The 27,333-nt window shown below is 45.8% G+C and overlaps 1 protein-coding gene across 1 annotated transcript in view; it reads right to left on the bottom strand.

The window, feature by feature from the left end:
* Nucleotides 1-27,333, bottom strand: part of SHPRH (SNF2 histone linker PHD RING helicase) — a 759,436-nt gene that overhangs the window by 94,905 nt on the left and 637,198 nt on the right. The window contains exon 23 of the mRNA XM_086927277.1: nt 24,564-24,665. Coding sequence (XP_086783403.1) covers nt 24,564-24,665 — 102 coding nt within the window. The remainder of the gene's footprint in view (nt 1-24,563; nt 24,666-27,333) is intronic.

Here is a 27,333-nt window from a genome sequence, read left to right as displayed (position 1 = left end):
GAATACATTGTTTCAGATTTGGAGGCATTTTGATGGGAAACGCCGAAGTAAAAGAGAGCAGAGAAGATAAGAACATTACACATAATGAATGTGCGTTCTCGTGTAACGCAACTGTGCTATGTAAAGCGCTCTGATACCCGATACCGCATCAAGTTCGCGCTATATAAAACTCCGTAAAAAAAAAAAAAATAATAATAATAATAAAACAAAAAAACAAACATTACAGGGTTGACAATTGCATGCCTGCGGATGTGTAACGTTTGCACTTTTTGGAACGGACGTTTACTATGCAGTTCAAAGGCAAACAGCATCTGAATTAGTGTCGGTAATTCCTGGATCACTTCCCGGTAAAATTCATCACGCCCGTTTGACTTTCCTTTGCTATATCTATCTCACTTTCGTTTCGCCCCCTTCCATCGTCCCCACCGGCCAGTGTTGGGCTGGGGCGAAAAAAATTGGCTAGGACACTAAATTAACAAGCATTTGCAATGCAATAGGTCTCGCATTTACACCAGTTTCAGCTATTGGCATTGTAAATGACAATGCCCTTTATTTTTGTTTTCGTTTTTAAAACATAAATAAAAGGTATTGTCATTTACAATGCCAATATCTTAAACTCTCGTATACCGAACACGTAGGTATTCTATGTATCAGCAGTGATAGTGATCTCACACCTATATCTCCAGTGATTTTTATCTCACACCTATATCTGCAGTGATAGCAATCTCACACTTATATATGCAGTGAAAGCAATCTCACACCTATATCTGAAGTAATGGCGCTCTCACACCTATATCTGCAGTGATAGCAATCTCACACCTATATCTGCAGTGAAAGCAACCTCACCCCTATATCTGAAGTAATGGCGCTCTCACACCTATATCTGCAGTGATAGCAATCTCACACCTATATCTGCAGTGATAGAAATCTCACACCTATATCTGAAGTAATGGCGCTCTCACACCTATATCTGCAGTGATAGAAATCTCGCAACTATATCTGAAGTAATGGCGCTCTCACACCTATATCTGCAGTGATAGCAATCTCACACCTATATCTGCAGTGAAAGCAACCTCACCCCTATATCTGAAGTAATGGCGCTCTCACACCTATATCTGCAGTGATAGCAATCTCACACCTATATCTGCAGTGAAAGCAACCTCACCCCTATATCTGAAGTAATGGCGCTCTCACACCTATATCTGCAGTGATAGCAATCTCACACCTATATCTGCAGTGATAGAAATCTCACACCTATATCTGAAGTAATGGCGCTCTCACACCTATATCTGCAGTGATAGAAATCTCGCAACTATATCTGAAGTAATGGCGCTCTCACACCTATATCTGCAGTGATAGCAATCTCACACGTATATCTGAAGTAATGGCGATCTCACACCTATATCTATAGTGATAGAGATCTCACACCAATATCTACAGTGATAGTGATCTCACACCTATATCTGCAGTGATAGAAATCTCACACCTATATCTGAAGGAATGGCAATCTCACACCTATATCTGCAGTGACAGCAATCTCACACCTATATCTGAAGTAATGGCGATCTCACACCTATATCTATAGTGATAGAGATCTCACACCTACATCTGCAGTGATAGAAATCTCACACCTATATCTGAAGGAATGGCAATCTCACACCTATATCTGCAGTGACAGCAATCTCACACCTATATCTGAAGTAATGGCGATCTCACACCAATATCTACAGTGATAGAGATCTCACACCAGTATCTCCAGTGATAGTGATCTCACACCTATATTTGCAGAGATAGTGATCTCACACCAATATCTGCAGTGATGGTGGTGATCTCTCACCTGTATCTGCAGTGATAGTAATCTCACACCTATATTTTTTTTTATTTATTTATGAACTGTGCGATTACTTAAAATCATTACAGTATAGAAAAAATACAGTTTGGTTCAATAAAATACAGTAAAATGCAGTAAAAAGCCCCCCCCCCCCCGCTCGGTATACACTGGTCTGGCCCATTAGTACCGATATTTGTTCTCGGTGCGGACTATGTACACTGGTGCTATACATTATTAAAGGAATTAAAAATTTAGAGGCAACGTGAGACCTCGCTTACTAGAGTCTGGAGGGCGTATATAAGTTTGACATCCTCAGTTGCACTGTGGACTACATTGGGCCCAGGGTCGGCACCGGTTGGATACCTCTGACCGATGGAACCCTTTTCTTTTCGGCGGGTCCCTGTATTATCTATGGATTGCCAACTTTGGGACGGCGGGTCACAGGGCTCTTCGGGATGGTATCCTTTAATTGGTCTTCGAGTGCCATTTTAATTTGATGGATGAACTTGCCTATCCTAGCTAGTAAACATGTTGTGGTTTCAGAGAAACACCAATCCGAGGCCTCTTTGCAAGTTCTGTGGCCCAAGATGCGTAGTGCCGGACGTAGCAGACGCTGTCGGTCGCTGGCCAGCTTGGTACAGCAACATAGCAAGTGTAGCCAGGATTCTCTGCGATAATTGCAAAGTCGGCAGGCAGTGGCTCCGTCCGGGCGTGCCCAGCGTGGATTGAAGTCCGTTATCCTGAGGGCCAAGAGGCGCATAAACAGAATTTTCTGTCTTGCTTCGGTTGTTAGTGAGTCTTGTAAGTATGGTTGAGGTTTACCGGGAGTGTAGGACTTGTCCAGGGCCAGCGTTAGTGGGTTGGGCCGGAGCGAGGAAAGGTCTAGCTCAAAGGAAATGGACTGGACTTGGCGCTTGACGGCTTTTGCCCAGGCGGAATATGGAATTTCGTGTAAGTGCAGACTCCGCCCCTCGATCTTCAGAAGTTCAATGGCTAGTTCCACCTGGGCTTTCCATGGCGAGCCTGCTTCGCCAAAGATGGTTTTTAGCGCGTGCTTTAAGGTGTTTTCGGGCGACTTCAGAACTCTGATGTAGTATTTTAGCAATTCCCCCAATAGTATCAGTTCAGGACGTTTCAGGCCTATTTCCAGTCTCACCCTGTTGTTCCTGGCCTGTTTGGGGGCCCGTAGCACCATCTTGTATGCTTTCACCTGTGCTGCTTGGACCACTTTCTCAAAAGCCCCTGGGTAGGCTATATGGCCGTACGTGATAGCGGGGATCAATTTGGCCCTGAGTACTGTCAGCATCGGATATGCAGAGGGACTGTCCAGGCTGTGGCTTAGACGTCTTAGAGATGTAATTATTTTGTCGATTTTTGGTTTAAGCGCCTTCAGATGTTTGACTGCGGTGGCCCTCTCTGATACCCATGTGCCCAGATAGTTGTAGGATGGGGCCGTGGTGATTCGGTGTTCCCCCAGAGACCATGAAAATTTAGTTTTGTGTGGATATTTACCAAAGATTATTATCTTGGTCTTGCTCACATTAATATGTAACTCGTTCTCCTTGTTGTACGTCGCAAGACTGTTTAAGGCTCTTTGGAGGCCTACCCTGGTGTGGTCCATAATTACTGTGTCATCTGCGTACTGGAGCGTGCCCAGAACCAGCTTCCCCAGTCTGGGCGGTGCTAGGTTGGCATCTTTCAGGACGTGCCCCATGTCTGCAGTGTACAGGTTGAAAAGCAGGGGGGCCAGAACACACCCCTGCTTTAATCCAGAGTCAGTGGAAATTCTTGTGGTTACAGATGTGGCGCTTAGTTTCACCTGAACCCAGGTCCCCTCGTAAAGTGCTTTTATGGCCTTTAGAAGATCTCTAGGGATCCCCCAAAACTCTAGTTTTGCCCAGAGCCGGCATCTGTTCACACGGTCGAAGGCCATTGAGTAGTCTATAAAGCAACAGAACAGGGGCAGCTTATTCCGCATGTTGGCCTTCTGAGCGAGGTACGAGAGCGCTATGATGGTGTCCAGCGTGGAACAGTTAGCCCTGAAGCCGGTCTGTGAGGGCGGGAGTATGCCGTTCTTATCCACCCAAGTTTCCAGGTCCTTAAGAAGCAGGCGGGCATAGATCTTGGCTTCAATGTCAAGAAGGGCTATCAGTCTGTAATTAGCCGGGTTCGAGTGGTCACCTTTTTTGTGGATAGGAAAGAGAATTGAGCCTTTCCAGGAGAATGGCAGGGTTGCAGTTGCGAATGCGTGGTTAAATAGAGGAGTAAGTTTGGAAGCGAAGAATGCAGGATCTTTCTTAAAGACCTGTGCGGGGATTCCGTTAGGGCCTGGGGCACCGTCGGGTCTGATGGCTTTGATGTATTTTGCTATCTTCGCCTCCGAGAATTTTCCAGGTACGGGCGGACATGAGACATCGTTCAAGGCACTTTCAGGGCTGATGGTAGCTGCTGCCGCCTTGGGCCACCCGGTTGTACCGTGAGACGTTCGATTTGACTCACTAGTATACAGCCCCTTTGCATATTGTTCCCATACTTTTCCTCCAACACTGTTAACCTTATGTACACCACCTGATGACAGGCTGTTGATGTAGCGCCAGAGCTTGCTATTATCTTTGCCTTTAATTATGGAAAACACTGTCAGCCAATTCTGTTCGATCCGTTTTCTTTTCAGATCCCAGATGTTCTTTTTGTACTTGGCTCGCAGAACGGCAATGGGGAGCCCCCCTGGCAGGTGGATACCTTTCTTTTTTGCTCTCACTGCCTTGTTGAGTGCATGCTTGGCAAGCTTAAGACTGTGGGTTTTTTGGTGACCTGGGATGAGATTTTTTTGTCCGTTTCTTGATTGGTGGGTATTGCCCAGGCACATCAGTAAGTCATTGGTCAATGTTTCCCATAGGTGTAATATACATTCACTTTCTTGTGGCCATGGTACTGTCGCCCTGTTAGCTATGAATGCATTAAGACTGTGGCTAAGATTGGTCGACCATTTTATTCTTTTAAGGACTAAATGGTGTTCTTCGCCTGTTGTCATACCAATTACGGCGTAGGAGACCGCCTGTTCTCGTGTCAGGTTGAATGTGACACGAAGGGGTCTATGGTCGCTTTCGACTCGGTCGTCCACAGTGAAGTTGCAAAGTTTGTTAGCCAGTCCTGCATTGATGAAGATATAGTCTATAGTGGAGACATTTCTGAAGGTCGGATAGGGAGACCATGCGGGGTAGCGCATTTTTTGTATCCCGTGGGTGGATTGCAAGTTGTAATTTGCTAAAAGTTCAATCAGTTGGGCTGACTTCCTGCTGGGTGGTTTCATGGGTAGCAGATCCAGGCCTCTCAGGTTAAAGTCACCGACTATGATTACATCATAGTGCAAGCGGCTTATTAGTAGATCTTCCAGGGCGGTGGTGAATGATTCCAAGCCGTGTGGAGAGTGAAGTTTTGCAGGGTTGAGATAACAGTTGATTAATACAAGCGGTCGGGTTGTTTGGTCCGCTCTCAGTCCTTCTATTGAGATAGCTTGTAGGTCCGGTGGCTCCAGAGATAGTTCTTTTATTTTTAATTTGCAGGCGTGGCTTACAAAGATTGAGAGACCCCCTGACAGGCGACCAAAGATCGTCCTTTTGGTTGCTGGTTTGAAATATTCGTGGTAGCCAGCGATTGGTGAAGTGGTCCTTGCCCAGGTCTCCTGGATACATAGTATGTCCCCCAGTGCGAGATAGTCATGGGTGGCTGTAACCCTGCGGATGTTATTTAACCCTGCAATGTTCCATGAGATGATGCTAAGGTTGCGATCCTGGCCTCTTGGTGGGCGTACGCGACTGATGTTTACGTATGTGTGGGGGGGGGGTTAGGAGCCCCGTCTCCATGTGTCCTCCGAAAGGGCTGGTCCTTGCTGAGGTCGTTGCACGACACGCTGTTTTTCTTTTAGCAAGAGTTTTATTTTTAGCGGGGATCTTGGCCTCCCGGCTTTCAGTCCCCCGTCAGAACACGTGGAATTTGTGCCTTTGAGAACAGAGATGGCATGTTGTAGACCATAGTGTGGTCTGAGGACGTGCGGGTATTTTGGAACCCTGGGGGCGGTGACTTCTATACCCCATTCTGCCAGTTGGGATGATTCTTGGAGGACAGCTTTTTGGGCTTGCTGGTTTGCTAGTCCGACTATGGTGGAATCACCGTGAGTATCTGTGTCCAGGCTCTTGAACTTCACCCACTCGATCATCCCCGAGGTGATGTGTGCCAGGGGTTCAATGTGGCCGAAGAGTCGTACGATATTGGACCTGTTCAGGATGTCGAAGGAGTCCATGGCTGTAAATCTGGGGGTGAACAACAGCTCGTAAGTTTTTAGTGGTTTGTTATTTTCTGAGGAGCGCCTTTGTGCCCCTTCACCGGGGGACACGTGCCTCTGATGAAATGGGTGTGCAATGATTGCGTGACGGTCACCTGGGCACTGTCTGTCGGAGTTCGTGTTTGGGGGGCTTGCCTCTCTTGACAGTCCTTGCCACTCATCATTGATAGCGTTCGGGGGAGGGAGGTTGTTGTATATAGCTCCTAGTTTCTGGCTACCTGGTACCTTGGTTGGAGGACCTACCAGAGAAGGCAGTCCCAGCTGCGCTCCCAAATACGAAGGGTGGGTTGATTCGGTCTTATGTTGGGGGACCCAGCCAAATGGATCATTGGCGCTGGAAGGACCTCCGGAAACCACTAGTGAGGGCCGTGGAAGATCCACCGCATTACTGGGGCCCTCCGGAGCAGGGATTGAGTGTCTAGGGGTCTCACTAGGGACAAGTGGTGCGTCACTGGGCTTGACAGACTTCAGTGCACGGTTTGAGGTGAAGATAGGAAAGGGTGTTTTAAATGTACTTTCAGTTATGGTGGCGCCAGAAGTTATTGTGGCTGATGGTATGATCCTGCTTTTGGTTTTAAGTTTCTTTAGTTGTTTCTTAAGTCTTTTTTTTGCTCTCCGTGAAAGCGGACCGTTTGCACCAGCCGATGCGCAGTTGGCCTGTTCCGAGAGAGGAATGCTGACGGATGAATCGTCGCTTTCGGTTTCAGGCTCCAAAACCTCAAAGTCCCCGCTTCCTTGTTCTGGCATGGTGAGCTTGCTACATGGCACTGCCAGCGAACCTTTTGATGAGCTGGTGACCGTGGTGCAGGGATCATTCATTACTTCATGCACTCTCGTCAAAGCTGGTGGCTTATGCGCCAACTGTGTTAGAGGGGGCCTCTCTCCAAGGCCCTTGGCTAATGAGAGCATATCTTTTAGAACTTCGGGTAGGCTTGCCCATTTTTCTATAATGGCGGCACCCGAGTTGATATTGGCCGCATGGGTTTCAAAGAGCACCTCTAACTTTGCTAGTTTGTCGTCTTGGCGCACTAAGTGCTGGGCAATTGAGTGCAGGAGGTCAACTTGAACCTCCATCTTTGTTGACTGCCATAATAAGGCCCTAGCCTTGGTGTCTTGCACTTCTCTTATTATGGACAGGTTTACTTCTTTGACCATGACCTCATCGCCTGAGTCTTGATGTTGTGTTAGGCTCAAGGGGCTCCGTGCCTCCGTCTGCTGCGGATGCCTGGGGTTAATTCTGGCGGAGTATATGGGGGTGTTTTCTAATGTCCGCTCTATTGAGTGTTCTAGTTTTTGCAAGAACGATGCCGTTAGCGCGGCCTTACCCGGAGTGGTTGTCTCCGTTGTTGCCCGGGGTGTCACAGGCGTGCACAGGTGCGCTGCCTTGCCCGGAGTGGTCATCTCCGTTGTTGCCCGGGGTGTCACAGGCGTACAGAGGTGTGTCCCAGGGCTCGTTGGGGGAGAGGGTGCGGTGCCCGTGTTTTGCTTTGCGCTACCTGTCTCCTCCTGTACACCCTCCGTGATGCTCCTGTGAACTTCTGCTAGGATCCTTAACGGGCTTTTCGCGCTGGCAGTGGAATGAAGTAGGGCTACCTGGCTCCGGACGTCTTCCAGGCTTTGGGCCTTTCCGGAGTCTGCAGGGTCGCAAGAGTAACTGCAAGGATGATCTTGCTGCGATATTGGAAACCACAGTGTACCACTGCCCTCGGGTCCTTGTATACTCCTGTCCATGGTTATCGGGCCACTGGGGGCCTGGAAGAATTGGGTGATGAGACCCTGTGGGAGGAAGTTGCCCTGGACTGAGTCCTGAAACTTTTGGAGGTTGGCACCTTTAGTGCTCCTAGTGGTCCTTCTTAATACCGTATTTTCAGGGATCGCCTCTGCCCCCACCACCTCCTCCTCCTCCTTTGTGCTCAGCTTGATTTTTTTAGGCATCATCCTTTGAGTGCCTTTAGACACTGTGAGCTGGGGCTGTGTGATGTGTAGTGTGGGAGGGTGAAAGGGTCCGCTTACTTGTGATCCTGGTTATTGAGGTGGCTGCCCCGTGGGAACCTTTAGCTTATTGAGCTTGTTGTGTGAGCTTAGGGTGAGTTAATAGCTCTCCTCGTAAGCCGTGCTATACTGGGCTGTCTCTTTTACAGGGGGGGAGGGCGGCTGCAAGCGGAGCACACAGGGTGACCGCGGGTTGGGAGACCTAGTCAAGCAGCCCCTTGGTCCGCACCCTCGGCTCTTACTTTGCAGCTGCCTCTAATGGCTGCCGCGCTTGCCACTGCCACTTACCTCCACGCTGGCTACTCGGTTAGCCTCCGAAACTCCAGGCTCCGGGCTCTCCGGATGCCCCGGTTCACGCTCCGGTTCACACACCGGAAAGTTCCAAAAGACCAAACTATGGATGCTGAGGCCATTGCACGTCCCGCTCGCAGCTCTGTTACTGGCTTCCAGGCTTGGCGTCCACAGCTCAGAGATGGTGCAGAAATAGCTAATCCCGCTAACAGTAGGTCACCGGGACAGCACAGATTCCCTTGTTCTGCCCTCGCTGAGGTCGGATACCAGGAGCTACCAGGAGCAACAGGGAGCCGCCTCTACTGCCTCTGCTGCTGGGGCTTCTGGCGCTGCCGGTGCTGCGGTGCTGGTATAGGTGCTGCGGTGCTGGTGCTGCAGCTCAGGCTCTGGCTATGACTTCTGACTCCTGCCCTGGCGGGATACACGTGCTTCAGTCATACACTGACTCAAGCGCTAGCACACTGGCAGTTGCAAGATTTGCCACTGCCAAAATTCCTAGAAAAGTTCCTGGGAAATTGCCCCTTGTAAAACAATGTCAATGTCAATGGTGGATAAGTCACAATGTTGGGAGCAGCGGTGGCTTGTGCACTGTAATCCTCAAGCCGCACTCCCACTTTCCCCTCTGTGTCACCCCTGCCAAGCAGTCCGCGACAACCCACAAAACAGGCTCAGTAGGCTCAGCAGCAACAGGGGTGGTGGGAAGAGGGCTCACTGTCCAACAGCTGCTATGTACACTGCGTGGGGTTTACACGTACACTCAGTGTGCGTGGGGCTTCTCCCTTCTCATGGCTCTCGTCTGTGGGGAAGGCGAAGCAAGCAAGTGGAGGCAGTGCAGGACCGAGACCGAGCCGCGGCGCCGACCACACAGTGTACAATACACAGCTCCTGATGGTGGCGGCTCCCGGTAGTGGCGGCTCGCGTTGGTCAGAGGTCAGAGGTGGCGGCTCGCTGCGGTTCACTGCAGCACACTGCTCCCGTTTATACCGCTCGCGGTCACTCTCTCTGCTGCTTCACGCCTCTCACCCCCCCCTGCTCCCTGCGATGCACGGCAGGCGCGGTGCGGGCGAAGAGGGTGGAAGCGGCTCGCTCGTCTTCTCGCCTGCTCGCCTGCTCTCCTCTGCTTCTCTGCTCGTCGCGTCACGTGTGCTGACTTGCTCAATCAGTGATTCACACCTATATCTGAAGTAATGGCGATCTCACACCAGTATCTCCAGTGATAGTGATCTCACACCTATATTTGCAGAGATAGTGATCTCACACCAATATCTGCAGTGATGGTGGTGATCTCACACCTGTATCTGCAGTAATAGTAATCTCACACCTATATCTGCCGTGATAGTGATCTCACACCAATATCTGCAGTGACAGCAATCTCACACCTATATCTGAAGTAATGGCGATCTCACACCAATATCTATAGTGATAGAGATTTCACACCAATATCTACAGTGATAGTGATCTCACACCTATATCTGCATTGATAGTGATCTCACACCAATATCTGCAGTGAGAGTGATCTCACACCTATATCTGCAGTGGTAGTGATCTCACACCATTATCTGCAGTGAGAGTGATCTCACACCTATCTCTGCAGTGATGGTGTGGATCTCACACCTGTATCTGCAGTGATAGTGATCTCACACCTATATCTGCAGGGATCGTGGTCTCGCACCTATATCTGAAGTAATGGCAATCTCACACCAATATCTACAGTGATAGAGATCTCACAACAGGTCATCACACAAAATGTTCATATGTATAGCTGAATCAGTGCAAATATGAACAATATCACTCCAATCTTTGTTGAACTAGGAGAGAACCTTTTTTGCAGAGCATTCCAAGTGACACTGCATTGCATGTTTTCCAAAAGTCTGGTGTCATGTTTTCACCAATATCCGAGATGCTTGGTGATATCACTCTTTTCACATGCACTTGTCACTATACCTTGCATTGAATGTTTGAAGCCTGAGGTGTTGGCAATTCACCTACTATCAATGCCGACTCACTAGAAACTGGGGGGGGGGGCGGGGTAGAATGTATTAAGGGTTTTTACCCATTCTCTGTGGGTAAATGTGATAACACATATTAGGAAAGAGTCTTATGAAACCAGTCATTTTACCTATCAGTGGAAGAATCAAACGCAGCTAAAATATCAAATATGATTTTGATATTTCTTGATTCTCTACAGTCTATAAAATAATTGAACAAGACCTAAATCATGTTTCTAAACACTGCATCTTTAGACCAAAGACCTCAAAACTGAAAACAGCAAAAGGAAGAAGAAACAATATTTTAGTCGCATCCCTAAACAACAAACTCATGCAGAATAATGTAAGCCCAGTCTTTCTTACTGCCAGCTTGTATAACAAAGTTACACAGTATTGGCCCCTTGAGGAAGAAAAAATGACTTTCACACTCTTGTTTTCCTTTCCTTGAATGGCATTTGGTTTGTGGTTGTGCAGGTGTTTTTTCAGTGTATTTATGTTTTCACTGCTGAGGGCTATTTCTCTTTCAGTGGGGTTTTATCAGTAATTATAGGTTTAAACCTAAAACTGGACAGCCTAGATATCTATACTACTATTATAAAGAGAGAACAGAAACCTTTTGGCAAGGTAAACTCGGGAACCACAGCGCCAATCCACACACCCAATACATTGTTGTAATCCTCAGGGTGTGTAGATGGACATAGGCTGCATAACATTAAAAAAAAACGTAAATAAAAAAATTAAACTTTAAAAACAAAGTAGTCCCCTAAAAGTAGCGCCGGCCGCGACCTAGCGATGTCCGCAACGTGCGTGATGACGACAGGCAGGGAGGAGCGGTGACTAGCAGCGAGGAGTGGCGGTAAAGTCCGGAGCGCGGGGAAGAGCGGCGGCTCAGGTAAGGCAAAGGGGAGGCGGGAGGCGGTCTGGGCAATGTCGGGGATGGCGGGGTAAGGCAAAGGCAAAGGCGATGCGGGAGGCGGGCAGGAGGCGGTCTGGGCAATGTCGGGGCGGGACTGCACCTAAGCCAGAAATTTTGCCCCCAGCCCCCTTCTGCCCCGGGCAACGCTGCCGCAATCCGGAAATGCTGCCCCCAGCCTCCTTCTGCCCCAGGCAACGATAGGGCGGGCTGCTAGTAAGTTTATAACTAGGAGAGGGGCACTGTCTTTTCTGACCCTGTCACCCTCTATTATGAGTGCCTTTAATGCATCAGACTCTATTTTTACCCTCTTTACTGTCATCTGTTTTAGATGTTTTACATAGATCGAAATGCCCCAGAAGGTCTACCAAACCGATTGTTTTTGGTTGCTAGTTTATGAAAGCCAGCATAACCTTCGAGGTGTACATAATCTGTGGCCCAGGTCTCTTGTAGGCATATTATGTCTCCTTCCTGCAGTATTTTTGTGACAGTTTCATGTTTAAGTGCTTTGCGTATTCCTGCCACATTCCACAAGATGATTTTGAGATTGGAGAATGATTTGTAGTTGATGTGGAATATACTGAACGATTCAGGTGTTACAGGTTTTACAATTGGAGACCCTTGTTGACACCATAAGGAATCTAGTGTGCCCCCTTGGACATCAGGAATATTGAGTGCTTCTTTGTGGCTCCCGGCTTATCCTATTAAATTGATCGTTCATTTGCATTCTTGGTGACCCTTCATCTTTTACACTCCTACTTTTAGTCGTGTCCTCCTGTCTCCTGACTGATATAATTAATTTCTTGTAGTTTTTGTCTACATGTATTTTTTATGTGCCTCGGAGTATCCCTTGTGAGTACTCTTTCCTATTCATTGTTGTTGGATTTGCTGGCTCCTGAAAAACTGATGGGTACTTTTCTTGTGCTGGTGCACTCGCCCCAATGTCCCAGTTTTTGAAGATGTCTTTTTCTCTGAGCACAGCTTCCGCTGTGTGTTGGTTTAACCAGGTAACTATGGTATCTTCTTTATTGGTATCATCCTTTTTTGATTCAAATTGGATGCAGACTATGGCCTCACTTTTTGTGAGAGACAATGCGGGTATGTGTTGAAGGAGCCGTAGTAAGTTTCCCCTGTTTAAAATATTGTGTCTCCCCTTTGATTTGTACTGCGGTTGAATATTTTTTTAAAACTATTTCTAACATAGAGGGGAGTTGGTGTTGTTCTAGACGGAGGTTCGGTGTATGTTGTACCTTTGAACTGTGTCTCCCCTGTTGCATAGTCCGAGTTAATAAGCCAGATTCTTTGATTTTTAGTTCCTAATCCTATTGTTTCCTTAGGTGACCCATAGTCGGATTTATCTTTAACCCGTTCATTTATTATTTGTATGATTTCCTTTGTTTTACTACCATTTTCGGTGCGTGTTAGGACTTGCAGCATTGGTAGACTTGATGTAACCTTGTCTATGTGCTCGTCTTTACTCAAGGATTTATTTTGTTTTTGGGTTTTAGTAAATATTGGATACAATTTGTTTTATGTTAGCCTTTCCTGTGTTTGAGGAGAATTGTTTGTAACCTTTGTGGAGACATGCGTGAACTTACTCTTGTTCCTTGTGTTTTGTATGGATTTTTGACGTTTTAATTGTTTAAAAAAAAAATTCTCCATACGTCGTGAGAGCTTTGACTTGGTATTACTAGTTAAAATCTCCCGTTTCCTTTCCTCATCAAGGGTTCCAGTAGTTTCAATTGTTTGATTTGTGTTTGTGGGGGTCCGAATTTATATTCAAAATTAAATTGGTGCAGACTGTTTTTGTAATGTTTTCTTGGTTCTTTTCCTTGTCAAGGGTTCCATTAATTTCAATTATTTGGTTGGTAGTTGTTAGGTCCGAATTTATATTTGGGATTAAATTTGTATAAACTGTTTTTGTAATCTTTTCTTGGATGCGTTGTTTATTTGTCCCATTTATTCTATTGCTTACTGTTTGAGCAGTTTGTAATTTTAAATCTTCAATTAGAGTGGTGAGCATTTCTGGGATGGATACTAGATTATCAATTGTTGGCCCACAAGCACAGTCTGTATTTAAGGAATTTGCTTATTCTTGGGCTCGTGTTATGAGCTTATTCAAGTTAGCTCATTTTTGGTAGATCCCGGATATTGTTGTTGCCATAATGTTTAACAGGTCCACTTGGACGTCCATCTTATTTGATTGGTAATTCAATGCTTCTAGTGTGAGTTGAGATGTTTTAAAGAAGATGTCCCATATTGATCCTGCCTCTGTAATTGCTTCTGAGTGTGTGGTCTCAGTAGTTTGGCCGTGGTTAACCCTTGCCGGAGAGTTATTAAGAAAGGTTACACTTTCAGCTGTCAACTGAGTCGAGTAAGTTAGTATGTTATCTTTGCTGTTTGGAACTGTAGGTTCCGAGATCTGAATCAGCCTGTCAGACTTCAGCTCCCTCTGCATCATGATTTGACTCTCTTGGTCCCTCGTTTATTACAATGTTTTGTGTGCTCTGTGACAATGCTGTATCAGTTGTTCTTTGTGTTTTGGGGGCCGCTGCACTTAAAGCCTCATATTGATTCGCATGTTGTATGACGTTTGAGGAGGGCTTGATGATTTTTACCTCTACCTCAATTGGTTGTTGGGCCCTCTTGATGTAAAACTGGTCTTGCAGATTTTGTGGCGTTTCTTTGGGGGGGCTTTCAGGAGAGTGCTTGTCCCATTGAAATGAGGGATCTTCATTTATTACTAGGTCCTGGTCCTTGATTGACCCCCAAGATTGGTCCATTTGTTCCATGTGGTCGTGGACCCGCTGGTCACATTAAATTGTGAGCCCCTACGTGCGTAGAAGGTAAAATTAGGTCTGGTAAACGCTGCTCCCCTCATTTCAGTTGCTCGAAGGCAGATAGCATTACGTCCACTGGATCTTTTAAGAAGTTAAACTTATTTGCTATACTGGTTGTTTTGGCAAACATTCTATGCACTGGTGCAATTAGAGGTTGCACCCCACCTTCTGATTTTGCTTTGTTGTTATTTTTTATTTTTTTTACCGTTGATCCTTGAGTTTTCTTTTTCCTCTTTGTTAGTGGAAGTGTCGCTCGCTCTCGTCCAGATCTCATAGTAATAATGGAGAGCGCCTTTAGTTTACCTTACAGTCAGTGTTCTACTGCCCCACAGTATGGGCCTGTTGTTAGGACAGCCGTGAAAATTGTAGTGAAGATGCTTCCACCTACCCCAAGTTTTTTTTTTGTTATTCTGGGGAGGGTTGTTCCCCTTGCAATTATTTTCTTGTTGCTCTTTTGCTACTTGAATGGTGCCCCTGGCGGTGCACGTGGGGTGTTAGTGACCCAAGAGCATGTACGGCCAAGCTGGTTGTATGGCCTATTTTGATTTTCTGTATCTGAGGCCAATTATTGCCTTCTAGTCTCTCAATATCTGCCACAATACATGTGCTCCCAAATTATGCAGTTGTGCCGCAATAGACGTAAGGCGCTGAGTCTTAGGTTTGCCCCAGGCTAGAGGCTCCAGGTTCCTCTTTGTCTTTAGTTTGAAAGGCAAATGCACTAATCCTAGGAGGGACGAGCAATCAGAATGTATCCTCTTTATTTATTTGGTAAATTTCTCCGCTGGTTTACACTCCACTCCTCGCAGTTAGCTGCCCCCCGCCCCCGGTCTGCCGCTAATCTGCTGCCTGCTGCTCCTGGCAACACCGAGCGGGACCCCAATGTGTGAGTTAACCTTCTCGTCACCTCTTAGACCCAGAACTACTATTCCAAATCCTGCAAAAGCCCTCACGGCATCCTCACTCTGTTACTGCTGCTCCTCTTCTAATGCCTAAAAATTAATAGTGGCTGCCTCCTCGTGAGAAGGCAACTCGCTGTTTTCTGCTGCACTCAGCAATACTTTTGCGGCCCCCTGCCGCGTTGAGAATCCTACACGGTCCGAAAGGCCTCTTCTGCACCAGGCAAGTGAACCTCTGCTCGATCCGCAGCTCCCCCGCGCAGGAGAGCAGTTTGCAGCTGCACCAGAAGGCTGCTCGCGGCTCCAGCCACACGGGAGAGACAGAAGAGACACCCGTGGCTCCTACTGCACTAGATAACAGCATGATAACGATTCGAGGCTAAACAAGCCCCTACAGCTCCTGCCGCGATGAAGGGCACTTTGCAGCTGCTTGGGAAGCGGCTCCTGCAGGGACCCACAGCTTGCGGGAGAGAGCACTCTGCCTCTCCTGCCGAGGAGGCTCCCGCCGCGCTGGAGGGCAACCAGCAACTCACCGCCGCACTCGGCCTCCACACTGGAGGACAAATTGCGGCTCACCTGCCGCAACGCCCCGGTAAAAGGCACAATCGGCTTCTGAGCTTTCCGCAGCTTCTGGTGTCTCTACTGGTGAAGACACTCACGGAGGCACTCGCTCTCACTGCCGCCGCAGCTGCTCTCCTCCGCTCTGCCACCGTAGTCTGCTCCGCGCTACGTGATCGGCGGAACTTGTCACTTCAGTGATAGTGATCTCACACCTATATCTGCAGTGATGGTGATCTTACACCTATTTACTGTTAGCACATCACTACAGCAAAGCCAAGCGAAAGTAGCCCCTTGGGCATGAAGGGGCGTCTTGGGACCTCAATAAACAACAACGAAAGGCTGGACTCTGGTGTTGAGCAGTGACTGGTTGAAGAGTTGAAGGGAGCCATGGCGGCTGTCAGAGGGGGGAGATGATGCACACTTGTGCTCTGGAGGCAGAGGGGGGAGATGGTGTATGTATATCAGCACAGAAATCTGTTTAAACTAAACATTAGATTTAGGGTGAGGAAAAATACAGTAGCATGAACTTTTTATTTCTGTGTAGACTGTGCGCGATGCTGTTTTGTAATGTCATCACTGGCAGACAATCACATTTAGAAAAAAAAAACAGACTTCGGAAACATGATCCGTCACTACACGCCTCCTTTAGATAAGAAATACCCTCACAACAGCCGTTAAGCAAACGATCCAGTCTGGATGGGCTATGCCAAAAGGAGAGAGGTCGGTAACAAAGAAGCCTCATTTTCAATCGGAGGCCACCGTTTAGCACAAACGATGACGCCAACCAATGAACATGATGGGCGGGGCTTCAAGTCTCCTTCTGAAATCTCCTCTACCAAAATGCTTGCAGAGCGATCAGCGCATGCGTGCTGCAACGCTAGACGAGACCTAAAAATGGCCCTCATTAGCTTATCAGATTGCAAAAAAGAGGCTCACAGTGGCAAATAGGGGCACTGTTTGATGCAAGAGCATCTCAGTGCTGGTTAGTCAATGAGTGACATGATGGAGAAGTTACTAACTGAAGAGCCAAGTCTTTATCTGGTTCCTAACACTAGAGAGAGGGGATTGAGAACTTGGGTGCAGGTGTCAGTGCACAAACTCCTACACTCTGTATACACATATCTTGTCAAGAAAATTAAGTTTTCAGGAGGCTCTATCCTAACTGCACAGTTCTTATAGTATTATATTTGAAACTAATTTATTCAATAAAATAAATATCCCTGAAACAGCCTTTTCTATGGCTGTTTCAAAAGCCTGGAACTGCACCCTCCTGCAATAGACACCCACACCTCTTTACCAGCATCCAAAAGGCAGCTTAAGAAATTCCTGCTAATTATTCACTTTTGTTTTTACGTCTTCTCGTGGTTACCAATCCTCTTCTTTAAGGCCTGAACCCTGATGTTTCTAGGGGGTTTCTATCTTCGATCGTAGAAGGAACTCCACGCTGTTTACCACTTCGTGTATGCAGGACGTGTTAAGTGCTCTCTGTTGGATGGGGCGTTTATTACGCGTGTGTTTTTAGAATCCAGTTTTGCAGAACCCAACTACTGCAATTGTAAATATAATTGCCTATTGTTCACGTTCAGATATGTGTATATTACTTGTTCAGCACTGTATTCTATGTAAAGCAGTCTGTTTCACCTGGGCCACGTAAAGACTATATAACATCACTAAATAGATAAATAAATAAAGAAACATTTAGGCAAAAATGACTTACCTGGGATTCTCCAATAAACCTTAACTGCGGGCACTTCTAAGTCACAAAAGTGTTCTCTGCAGCGTGCCTCTTCAAAGCAGTGACTTAATAGTAATCAGGCATGTATTAGGGGTAATAATATTGTTAATATTGTTTGGGTCGCAGAAGCAAACCACAGGCCACAAGCTATTGTGTTGTCCCGAAGTCAAACACATCCTCATTGTGCAAATAACCTCAATAATGACTCGAAAAAGTTAAAGTGGGAAAAACCGGTCACCCAAAAACCAGAGCTTCAAGTACAGAGTTGGATGGGTGGAACATACAGCCCTTTCCACCCTAAAGGGATAGTCCATAGCCAGGCCCGGACTGGCCGTTGAGGACACCGGGCGATTCCCCGGTGGGCCGCATGGTTGGGGGCCGGTTTTGGGCCCCTGGGGCCGTTTTTGTTACAGGGCCGTTATGCTGCAAAAACGGCCCTGTAACAAAAACGGCCGAAAACCGGCCCTGTCACAGAGCGCGGTCGCACCTCTCCCCCCCTCCCCTCTTCTCCCGGAGGGGGGGAGGGGGGCCGGCCGAGCACTTTGCCAGGGCCGGTTCTGGTTCCCAGTCCGGCCCTGTCCATAGCCTAGCAAAACCAGGAGATCTTGCTCACACAGAAATACCAGGGCCATCTTTTACAGGAAATCCAGAAGGTAAAAGTACTGGACTATAGGTCACCCTGGAACAATCAGCATAGGGGACTTTCGTGACTATTCTTGAAACTCAGGACTGCTTTGTGCATAACTGGAAGGAGGAAGGACTGGTCTAACTAAAACATGCCATATTTCAGAGCGAAATATGTTCTCCAAGACGATTTATCAAGATGATTTCCAAATGCCAGAAGACATGATGAATACCTTCTGTAACACCCTTTCTGGTAGAGACGCTATCTAATCGCAGATTTTTCCTCTTGTGAATTTCACCAGGTGCCAGGCTAAATCCAGAAACATTTGTACCAATTCTCTTGCGCATTGACAGCCACCGCTCTGCGGCTTCATGTTGTGTCTGTTCCGCCCACGACATGATGTTGGGCCACTATATCTGCATCACTTCCACGAGTTGTCATTTCTTTCTCACCTTTCCACACCAGCAGATGCAGAGCCATTTAAATCATTATAACGCAACAAGAAGACTTTCAAATTGCAATCTTGCTAAAGGACTATATGAGTCAATTCCACAGAACGGAGAGACGGGTGGGTCGGTAAGGAATCTGCACCTAGATATAGTCTCTACCAGAAAAGGCATTACGCAAGGTAAGTAACTTGTTCTGATAACAACTTCTTACCTCAGATTCTCACCTTATAAATCGGTACTAAAGCAAAACACCTTCCCCGATGGTGGGCCAAACCAGGAAATCCTGTAGGACTGATTGAGCAAAGTGCCTAGCCTGCCGGACCTGACTATCCTGGCAGTAGTGTTTTGTGGATGTGTGGAGAGAGAGCCCCATCGTGGCCTGGCAAATGTCCAGAACTGGCATACCACACACCAAAGCAGTGGTATTAGCCTTTATCTGGTAGAATGAGATGACCTTTAACTGTTGCCACAGCAAGGTCCTGCCGGGCTAAATGCAGACAAAATAAGAAAAAATCTGATAACTGTGCATTCAGGGGCTGGATATGTCTATAGGAATGCCAGACAACAAACTTTTCCCAACATCTTGAGTGGCAGATTAGCACCTAGCCTCCAAGATGGCACCAGCTAATTTGGGCATAGGGAGTGAAGGATGTCAACTTTTCCCCCTCAATCTCCATGGATAGAGATGTAGGTTATGCAAGCATGAGGGGAATACTCGACCCGGCTGCTGTGACAGAAGGGCCTTCCAAGTGGGCAGTCGAATCTGAGGACATATGCTCATGGCCAAAAGTTCCAGGTACTACACTCTGCGTGCCCAGTCCGGGGGCACTAGGATGACTAGGGTTGCCTGGTTATTTCCTGATCTTTTTCAGCACTCAGGACAGGAAAGTCTGGGGAGGATAGAGAAGACTCTCAGTCCCTAATGCAGATGGAAGGAGTCTGCAATAGAAGACTGCCTTAGAGACTCGAACGTGCAAAAATGTGGACATTGTGCATTTTCTGTGGTGGCTTATAAATAGAGCCAGGATTCTCCCCTTCCGTGGGAGATCCCCTACGCCACCCAAGAGTTTAACTGCCATTCGTGACCCACTAGGCACCACAGGCTGAGTTTGTCTGCCCTAGTGTTGAAAGATCCTGCCATGTGCTGGGCAATCGGGGAACTGTCCTGAGAATTCAAACACTTCCAGAGGCACCGGGTCTCGTGACACAGAACCTACAAGCCAACTCAGCCCTGTTTGTTGCAGTAACACATGGCAGACAAGTTGTCTGTGAGATCCTTCACCCATCCCCCCCTTGATGGTCAGGAGGAATGCATTTACTAGCAAGCAAATTGCTCACAACTTCAGCAGGTTGATGTAGAGGGGAGCCTCTGCCGGAGATCAGCATCCACTAATCTTCACATCTTCCAGATGACCTCCACAACCCATCAACAATGCATCTGTTTGCTCCGGGTGGGGTAGAGAGAGAATCTCCCGCTGGTCAAATTGTAGGCAATCAGTCATCACTGCAGACCTTTCACAGTCTCCTTCGAGACCTGGAAAGTCTTACAGGCCCCCTTGGTTCTGAGCCCAATGAGAGTGCAGATCCCACTGCAGAAGCCACATGCGAATCTCGTACGCTCCACGAGCAGAATGTAGGAGGCCAAGAAACCTCACAGCTGCTTTCACTGAAACACAGGTCCAGGGTTGAAACATCAGGATCATGTCCTGAAGTCATGGACTCGCTGAGATGGAGGGATGGCTCGCAAAAGCAGCATGTCAAAGATAGGTACAGTGAAGGGCAGCCGTTATGAAGGAGTCAGGTGTGATTGAAAAAACCCAAATTATGTCAACAGATTGGCTGTTGTCTATAGGTGGCTTACAACTGCTTGATGCAAGAATGCCTTGAGTAGACAGTGGAGCCATGGGAAGATTGGTATTCCCAAACTATACCTGTGGGCTGTGACTACCACCATAACCTTTCTGAGGTACACTGGTAAGGCCAAAGAGGAGCACAATAAACTGAAAATAATCTTGACCTACCTGAAACAGCAGGTAACGGCTGTAGGACTATAAGATGGGGATGGGAAAATATATGTCCAGTGTTGCCATCCAGTCGCCTAGGTCCAGGGCAGACATAAATTCATCCGGGGTGAGCATTCTGATCTTGTCCTTGCAGAAGAAGTAGTTTAGAGGGCAAAAGTCTAGGATGAGGCAGAGGCCCCAGTCCATCTTTGGCACTAGAAAGAAACAAGGATAGAAACCAGACACAATCTCAGGTGAAGGCCCCTATGTCTTGCTCAATTGGCCAAGAGAACTCAGTGAAGAACAGTGAAGCACATGAATCTATTAAAGATTCATGTAGGGCAAACCAAAGACTTCAAGGATAGTTTATGCTTTCGGGCAAGCGCTTATAGTATACATTCCTATAGACTCAACCTCAGGAACTAACAAAAAAATATCAGGTGTCTAGCTTATGTTGAATGACCAACAATAAATGTGCAAAGAGGTGATTTGGCAACTAAAAAGGGTCTGCAGACATGGGTATTACTCCATCACTGTTCCAAACAAATAGCCAGGTCGGAAATCTGCTTATCCTAGATGACTGTTGGCAGTTCTTTGAATGCTTCACCAAAAGGCAAAATTAGCCTCCTATCCTTAGGATACTTGTTAAATCTTCATGGCATCCATGGATAGATGAATGCCCCCATAAGTAACATCATGTACAAAACATTACAATGTAAATAAATTTAACCAATTTACATCCTGCAATTACTGAGTCACGTAAGCTTCCTTAACAGGTTCTTTGTACCTCAAAGTGCTCTTAAATTAGTATATCCATATGACCCCCAATATCTAGATTCATATCTTAAAGAGAGGCATTATCAGCACAGGGCTCGTGTCCTTGTGTCTATGTTTCTCCATATAGAAAACGTACTCAACTCCCCTGAGATAGCTTACTCAAAAGAGGTGCAGAATATCTACCTCTAGTGTTGGTGGTCGTGCAGGTGTTTTACCTGATTGAAGATGAATGGAAATCTTTCTTTGCCAGACAACAGGTTATTCAAGCAAATCGATAGTTAAGAATGGTGCTTGACATCAAAACAAGTTTCAGATTCAACTTCAAACCTGAACATTGTGGTTCAGCGCATCAGGTCGAGAACATATGGTCTGGATTCTATGCTCCTTGCCCTGCATTCTAGGCTTCTCCAGAGCTGCATTCTAGGCTTCTCCAGAGTAGAGATAGGTTATAGGGACCAAACGGGCTTGGGGACAGGGGCCAGAGTCACCTATCAAGGCTTCTTTGGCACAGTTTTGGGGCTTGATATCCTACTGTCTCTACAATGAAGCTTGTCCTGACTTCTAGACTCTTGTCAAGGATGAGCCTAAGAGAAGATGCTTGGATGGCGTCAGAGGTATGTAGGTCTTCAGTTTAGTCTGTATCCTTTTTGCAAATTTCAGTGTGGTCCAGATGGATTATCTTTGTAATCAGATCACCTAAGGATACTGTTTCCAGGATCTAAACCATTTGGGCCCTCGGCATCAGAGTAGTTCCTTTGACATCTTCAGAGGTGGGGCCAACGGTTCTGTAGAGCCCAGGTGCTGCATTCTTTAACACCCACACCAAGTTTTTTGATTTTTAAAACCCTGGCAGGCCGAAAAGCATGATTCCTCATGATTTGTGTATAAACAGAGGTTACAAACCCAATGCTGGTCTGACAGGATTGTCTATTGCATTCAGGCCAAAATAGTAAGGGTATGGGGGTGTCGCCTATTGGGCCATCATGGCGGACACACAGTAGGCAAGCTCCTGACAGTCGTTCTCAAAATGTATTATCCTGCCCACATCACACTTAAAGTCCCCCATCCCCACCTCAGTAGCAACAGCGTTAGGTGAGGAAGCCTCAACACGGAGGCCCGGAGGCCGCACTTGGAGATCTAGTGTGGTGGAAGTGAGCTATTCAACCCTGCTGGGGAAGTGGACAGCAGCATCGATTTTGACAGCCATAGTGAGCCGAGGTGAGCGCAGAGGAAGTGATTGGGCTTCAAGCAACTTTCGGGACCGCTCCCGCAAAGTCTTTGGTGCAATGGCCCAGCAGTCTGGGCATGACTTGGAGTCGTGGTTGCGCCCCGGGGAGTAGAGACACACGTGGTGGGGGTCCGTCACCGATATCATGCGATGACAGTCCCTACAGTTCTTGAAACCGGGCATCCCTACGACACCAGGAGTCGACTCGAAAAAATTTGGTAAAAGGCCTCGAAAAAGTCAGCCAAAAATTGACTAGGGGTACTTACTCTTCCCGGTTCTGCGCTTGTTGGCGCAGAAAAAGAAAGAACGGATGTGAGCGCGCGTGGGCGCGTCTAAGTAGCTCCGATGGCGTCATCACGGCGCCAACGACGCACACGGAGCCGCACGATGATGCCAACTGACGCACAGGGGTACTGCTGACGAAAAACTTTCCGGATCCAGTCTGACGCCTGGGGCTAATTCTAAGGAAAGGAATCTATCACTATGTATTTCGTTCAAGTATGATTTATGTTGTTTGCTATAGCGTTCTGTTTTTATGTGAACCTCATCTGAGTTCCAAACCTTGAATAACATTTAATTGAATTGACTGAAAAAAGTGGCACACAATACCAAAGAAAGCTTTAAAAATCTTCTTGTGTAGTGATACAATTTGCATGAAGTAAAGAAAAATAACCTTCTGAAGAAAAACGGCATAAAATTGGTTTAAAAAATCCACCTGGCTCCTAAATCCCACTCTCACAACCTGGAAAAAAGAACTGACTCTCAACCGCAATTGCCAGTGCTAAGCATCATTGGAATGTAAGCCCTAAAAAACAAATTAGGAGAGAGTTTAATTTTTGTTTCAAAAGAAAGCCTATCACTCTATCCTTTTTTCATAAAGAAATGTTCGTCTTTATTGGTGCCCAAGCATCAGGTTGAGGTCTAGGTACAACAATCTGGTATGGTGAAGGGTTTTTATTCCTTATAGTAGATCTAAAAAACAACTCTGTCTTTGGCTCTGGAGGGTGCATGACTGCAAAAGGAATGCTGGACTTTTCACACCGAGTGATATTCACAGATTTTAAGTGTTTGGTTATCCCTGTACACACCAAGGAATTATTCTAACATCTATGATAATCGATGAGGTTCTTACAATGCAGAAGTAGATTTGCATGACATAAAAGAGGTAAAGGGGTTATCCCTGTGGCACATCACGCACCAACTCTAAACAGACAAGTGACCATGACTGCTGAGAGAGCAATATGCTAGGCCAGATTTTACCCATCTACAAAACACAGGCTCTACTACAACTCCTAGCAATGAAAACAAATGATATGGTCAACTGTGTCAAATGCCACAGATAGCAAGAGGAATCAAGGCAAAATTACACTCCAGATCTACAAAACTCAGATCTTTGAGTACATGGTCTAAAACTTTCTTCAGTGAGAGAAAATATATTGTTATCTTCAGTAGTAAAGGGACAAATAAGGTCCATGACCACGCTTTCCAATAGGTTCTGATGGTAGGTATGATTAAAAAAGGTCACATGTAAAGAGGTCTTATTCTGGATGGGCTGTTCCGGGATGGTATTAAGATTTGCAGGTGCTTGGCCACAGAATAAAGAGGTACTGATAAATATGCCCAAAAAAAGTAGACTGTGATTTGCCAAGCTTTAAAAACTGGAGGAGGGTGAAATCAGGCTTGCACATTTACCAGTGAAAAATTGTTGAAACGTTCTCAGACGACGGTGTGCTGAAAACATTAATGATAATTGAAGGTTTACGCTTTCCACCTGCAGCAGAGACGATATAGCTGAAGACAGTGTATCAGAATTTCAACACACACGTTTAATGCAAAAAAATGTAGAAAGATCTTGTAATAAGTAGTTTTGTTTATAGTACCATGGGATACTGAATGTCTTGGAGAAATGAATAACAAAAACTATATTTGTATGTATTTCTGCAATTAAAACTAATTTCATATAGCCAACAACCTATGAAAAGAAAGTTATAGCCTGTAATAAATAAAAATGACCATTACTCATCTTGTTAATATGGTTCCATGCAGCATCAATTATTTGGAAGCAAAACTTTGATAACACTTCCAAACCCACCTTCTCTAAATTAGTGAGGTAAAGTAGCTGGCCCAGTTTCTTCTGAAGTTGCGACTTTGCAACAGCTTTATCATTCAACAGTTTCATTCGATTTTGATCAACCTATAGAAAAAAAGACATATGTAAATTTTTACCAAAACACAAACAAGTTAAAATTAGACAAAAAACACCAGCCAAACATAGACATCGTGTCACTTACAGCCTGATTCATCAAGCCGAAATTGGCTCGCAAAGGGCCAGATTCTGAGAATCTGGCCCTTTGCGAGCTCTATTTTTGCATTTGGGATTCATCATCCCAAATGCAAAAATCGGTAATTGCGATGTCGCAATTTTGGGAGGAATTACATTTAAGGAATCTCTATTTGAGATTCCTTAAATGCAATTCATCATCCATTAAAAAATTGCGAATTCACAATTTTGGCCCGCTATTTACCGCGAGGTCAAACCTCCTGGTAAATAGCGAAAACGTAGAAAAATGCTTTTAAAAGCATTTTTCTAAGTTGCAAGTTGCACACACACATGTCCTTTGGACATGAGTGTGCGCAACACCTGTTTCAATTTGCATTTAAGGGGTGCTACAGGGTGTCCTTTGGACACCCCTGGCACCCTTTAAATCGCTACCTTATTTACGATTAGATAATTGCTAATCGCAAATAAGGAATAACTCCCCATTCATTCCTATGGGCCTTTTGGCCCATAGGAATGAATGGGGAGTTATTCCTTATTTGCGATTAGCAATTTGCTAATCGCAAATAAGGATTGTGTAGGAATAGCAAATCTTTTTGCGATTCCTACATGAATCACGTTTTGCGAGTCTGTAATAGCGATTCCTTATGAATCGCTATTATAGACTCGCAAAACGGGTCTATGATGAATCAGGCTGTTAATGTCTAATCTAGGTGATGCCTGAGATCATATATGATCTTCCAGTCACAGTGTGTTAATTCCAAACCTTTACCGACTATGACTGGAAAGGAGAGTACAAATGTCTTTATGACGAGCCAGAAAGTTAATGGAAGACACTTTCTCGTATTCAAAAGATATTAATTTACTGATGGTAGCGAGTGTATATTTTTATTTAAGGTGCCCTATTCTCATGGGCAAGGGCTTTCTGAAGGAGTTCAGGACAAATGACAGGAGTTTGTCTCCACAAATGTTTGTACAGACCCTTTTATAATATAATTTATGGGGGTGTCCATTTTGGACCTGTGCGATACCATTGAGGTGTTCCTCAATTGTACTGGGGCTTGTGCTCATGCAAATGAAGAGACATCTTTGTTCCTGCTCCTTATTACTGATGCAGGCCTCAAGTATCACTCGGAGACACACTGACAGTGGTTCGCATTTAAGTGGCATGCATTCAGAGCACACCTTCAGGCCTCCCCATAGGAGGAGGAAGATGAGTGGGCTCGAAAAACCACCCATGCATATCCTCAGAGGTGGGTGCACCAACATACTGCACCCACCTGTTCGGAGGTCTTTGCTGCCTCTTAAAAATGTGAAGAGTTCAGTGTCAGTAAAAACTGGCATTGCATCATGAAACCTCAGCAGTCTTTCACTAATGAACTAACCCCAGCAGAGGCACGAACTGTCAGAGTTTACTCCTGCACTGAGGAGAGTACATTACTTCCTTAATGTACCAGGCACACCCATTTAAAGACAGCACTTCTGTCTGCTAATACAGCCCTTGGTAACTTAGGCCATACCAGCTTACCTGTTGTAACATAGACACATTGTTCAGGACATAAAGCACGATAGGTGAAGAGGATAACATATGCTCGGAGATGCTTTCACTAATAATTAAAATACTAATTGAATCTGAGCTTTGATAAACTATTTACTCCACATGTTTCACACTACATCACTAATTTGACACCTGGAATCCTGTAACGCTTAAACTATATTCCCGAACCCACAATTTTAACTGTAAATCCCATTGATTGGCATGCAATTGAATTTACACCTAATAGCCATAAAATGCAGAAGGTAAGAGCAAAGATGTTAAGTCTTAAAATCTCAAAAAGATTAAAGCTGATCCATAAGTTCCGACTTGCTAAAAGAAAATATATCCAACGTCCTTCAGCTAAGTAGAGAGATATCAAAGAAAGCTGGTTTCGATGAAATGTATTACACATTAAGACATACATCATACATGCTGCTATTAGAAAGATTATGTGGATGTTTACTTTCAGTGACGGTGAGGCTTAAATTAGCAACCTGGAGAATGTTTCCCACTCTCAAGAGATCTTCCAGCAAGAAACAGTTTTGCAAGTCAAACAAGGCAAGAAAGAAATTAGTGAGTTGGAAAACAGAAACAGTAGATGCAACATGAAAGGTTTTGGACCGCATATAAATACGTTAAAAGATACAAGTTCATGTACTGAATAACTCAAAGCGTGGATACCAACCATTTAAGATCTTGGTTCGCCTACAGACTACAAGATTCTAAAGGCTCACTGAGTCCTGTTGCATCATGCCAAAAGTGTCTCATATCCAAGAACTGCGATTTTCAGAACCTTGAGATATGCACAATCAGCAAAGAGGCCTTCATGAGTAAAGTATCTCCCTCCATTCAACTGGTAAAGAAATTGGTTATCATTTGCACAAGACTATGCCAAAGAAACTGTACAATTCAAAAAGGACTGTTTGGCACTGCGTTCAAAAATGAAGTGTGTGGATATTAGATACGGTTTTATAGTGCAGTTCAGAATGAGGAATAGTTCCAAGGGGAACTCGTACACTCATACAATGGACCCAAAAATATGAAGGA

The sequence above is a fragment of the Lissotriton vulgaris genome, chromosome 6 (assembly GCF_964263255.1).
Source record: "Lissotriton vulgaris chromosome 6, aLisVul1.2, whole genome shotgun sequence".
Taxonomy (NCBI): Eukaryota; Metazoa; Chordata; class Amphibia; order Caudata; family Salamandridae; genus Lissotriton; species Lissotriton vulgaris.
The sequence above is the reverse complement of the archived record's forward strand: the minus strand, read 5'-3'. Positions and strand labels throughout refer to the sequence as shown.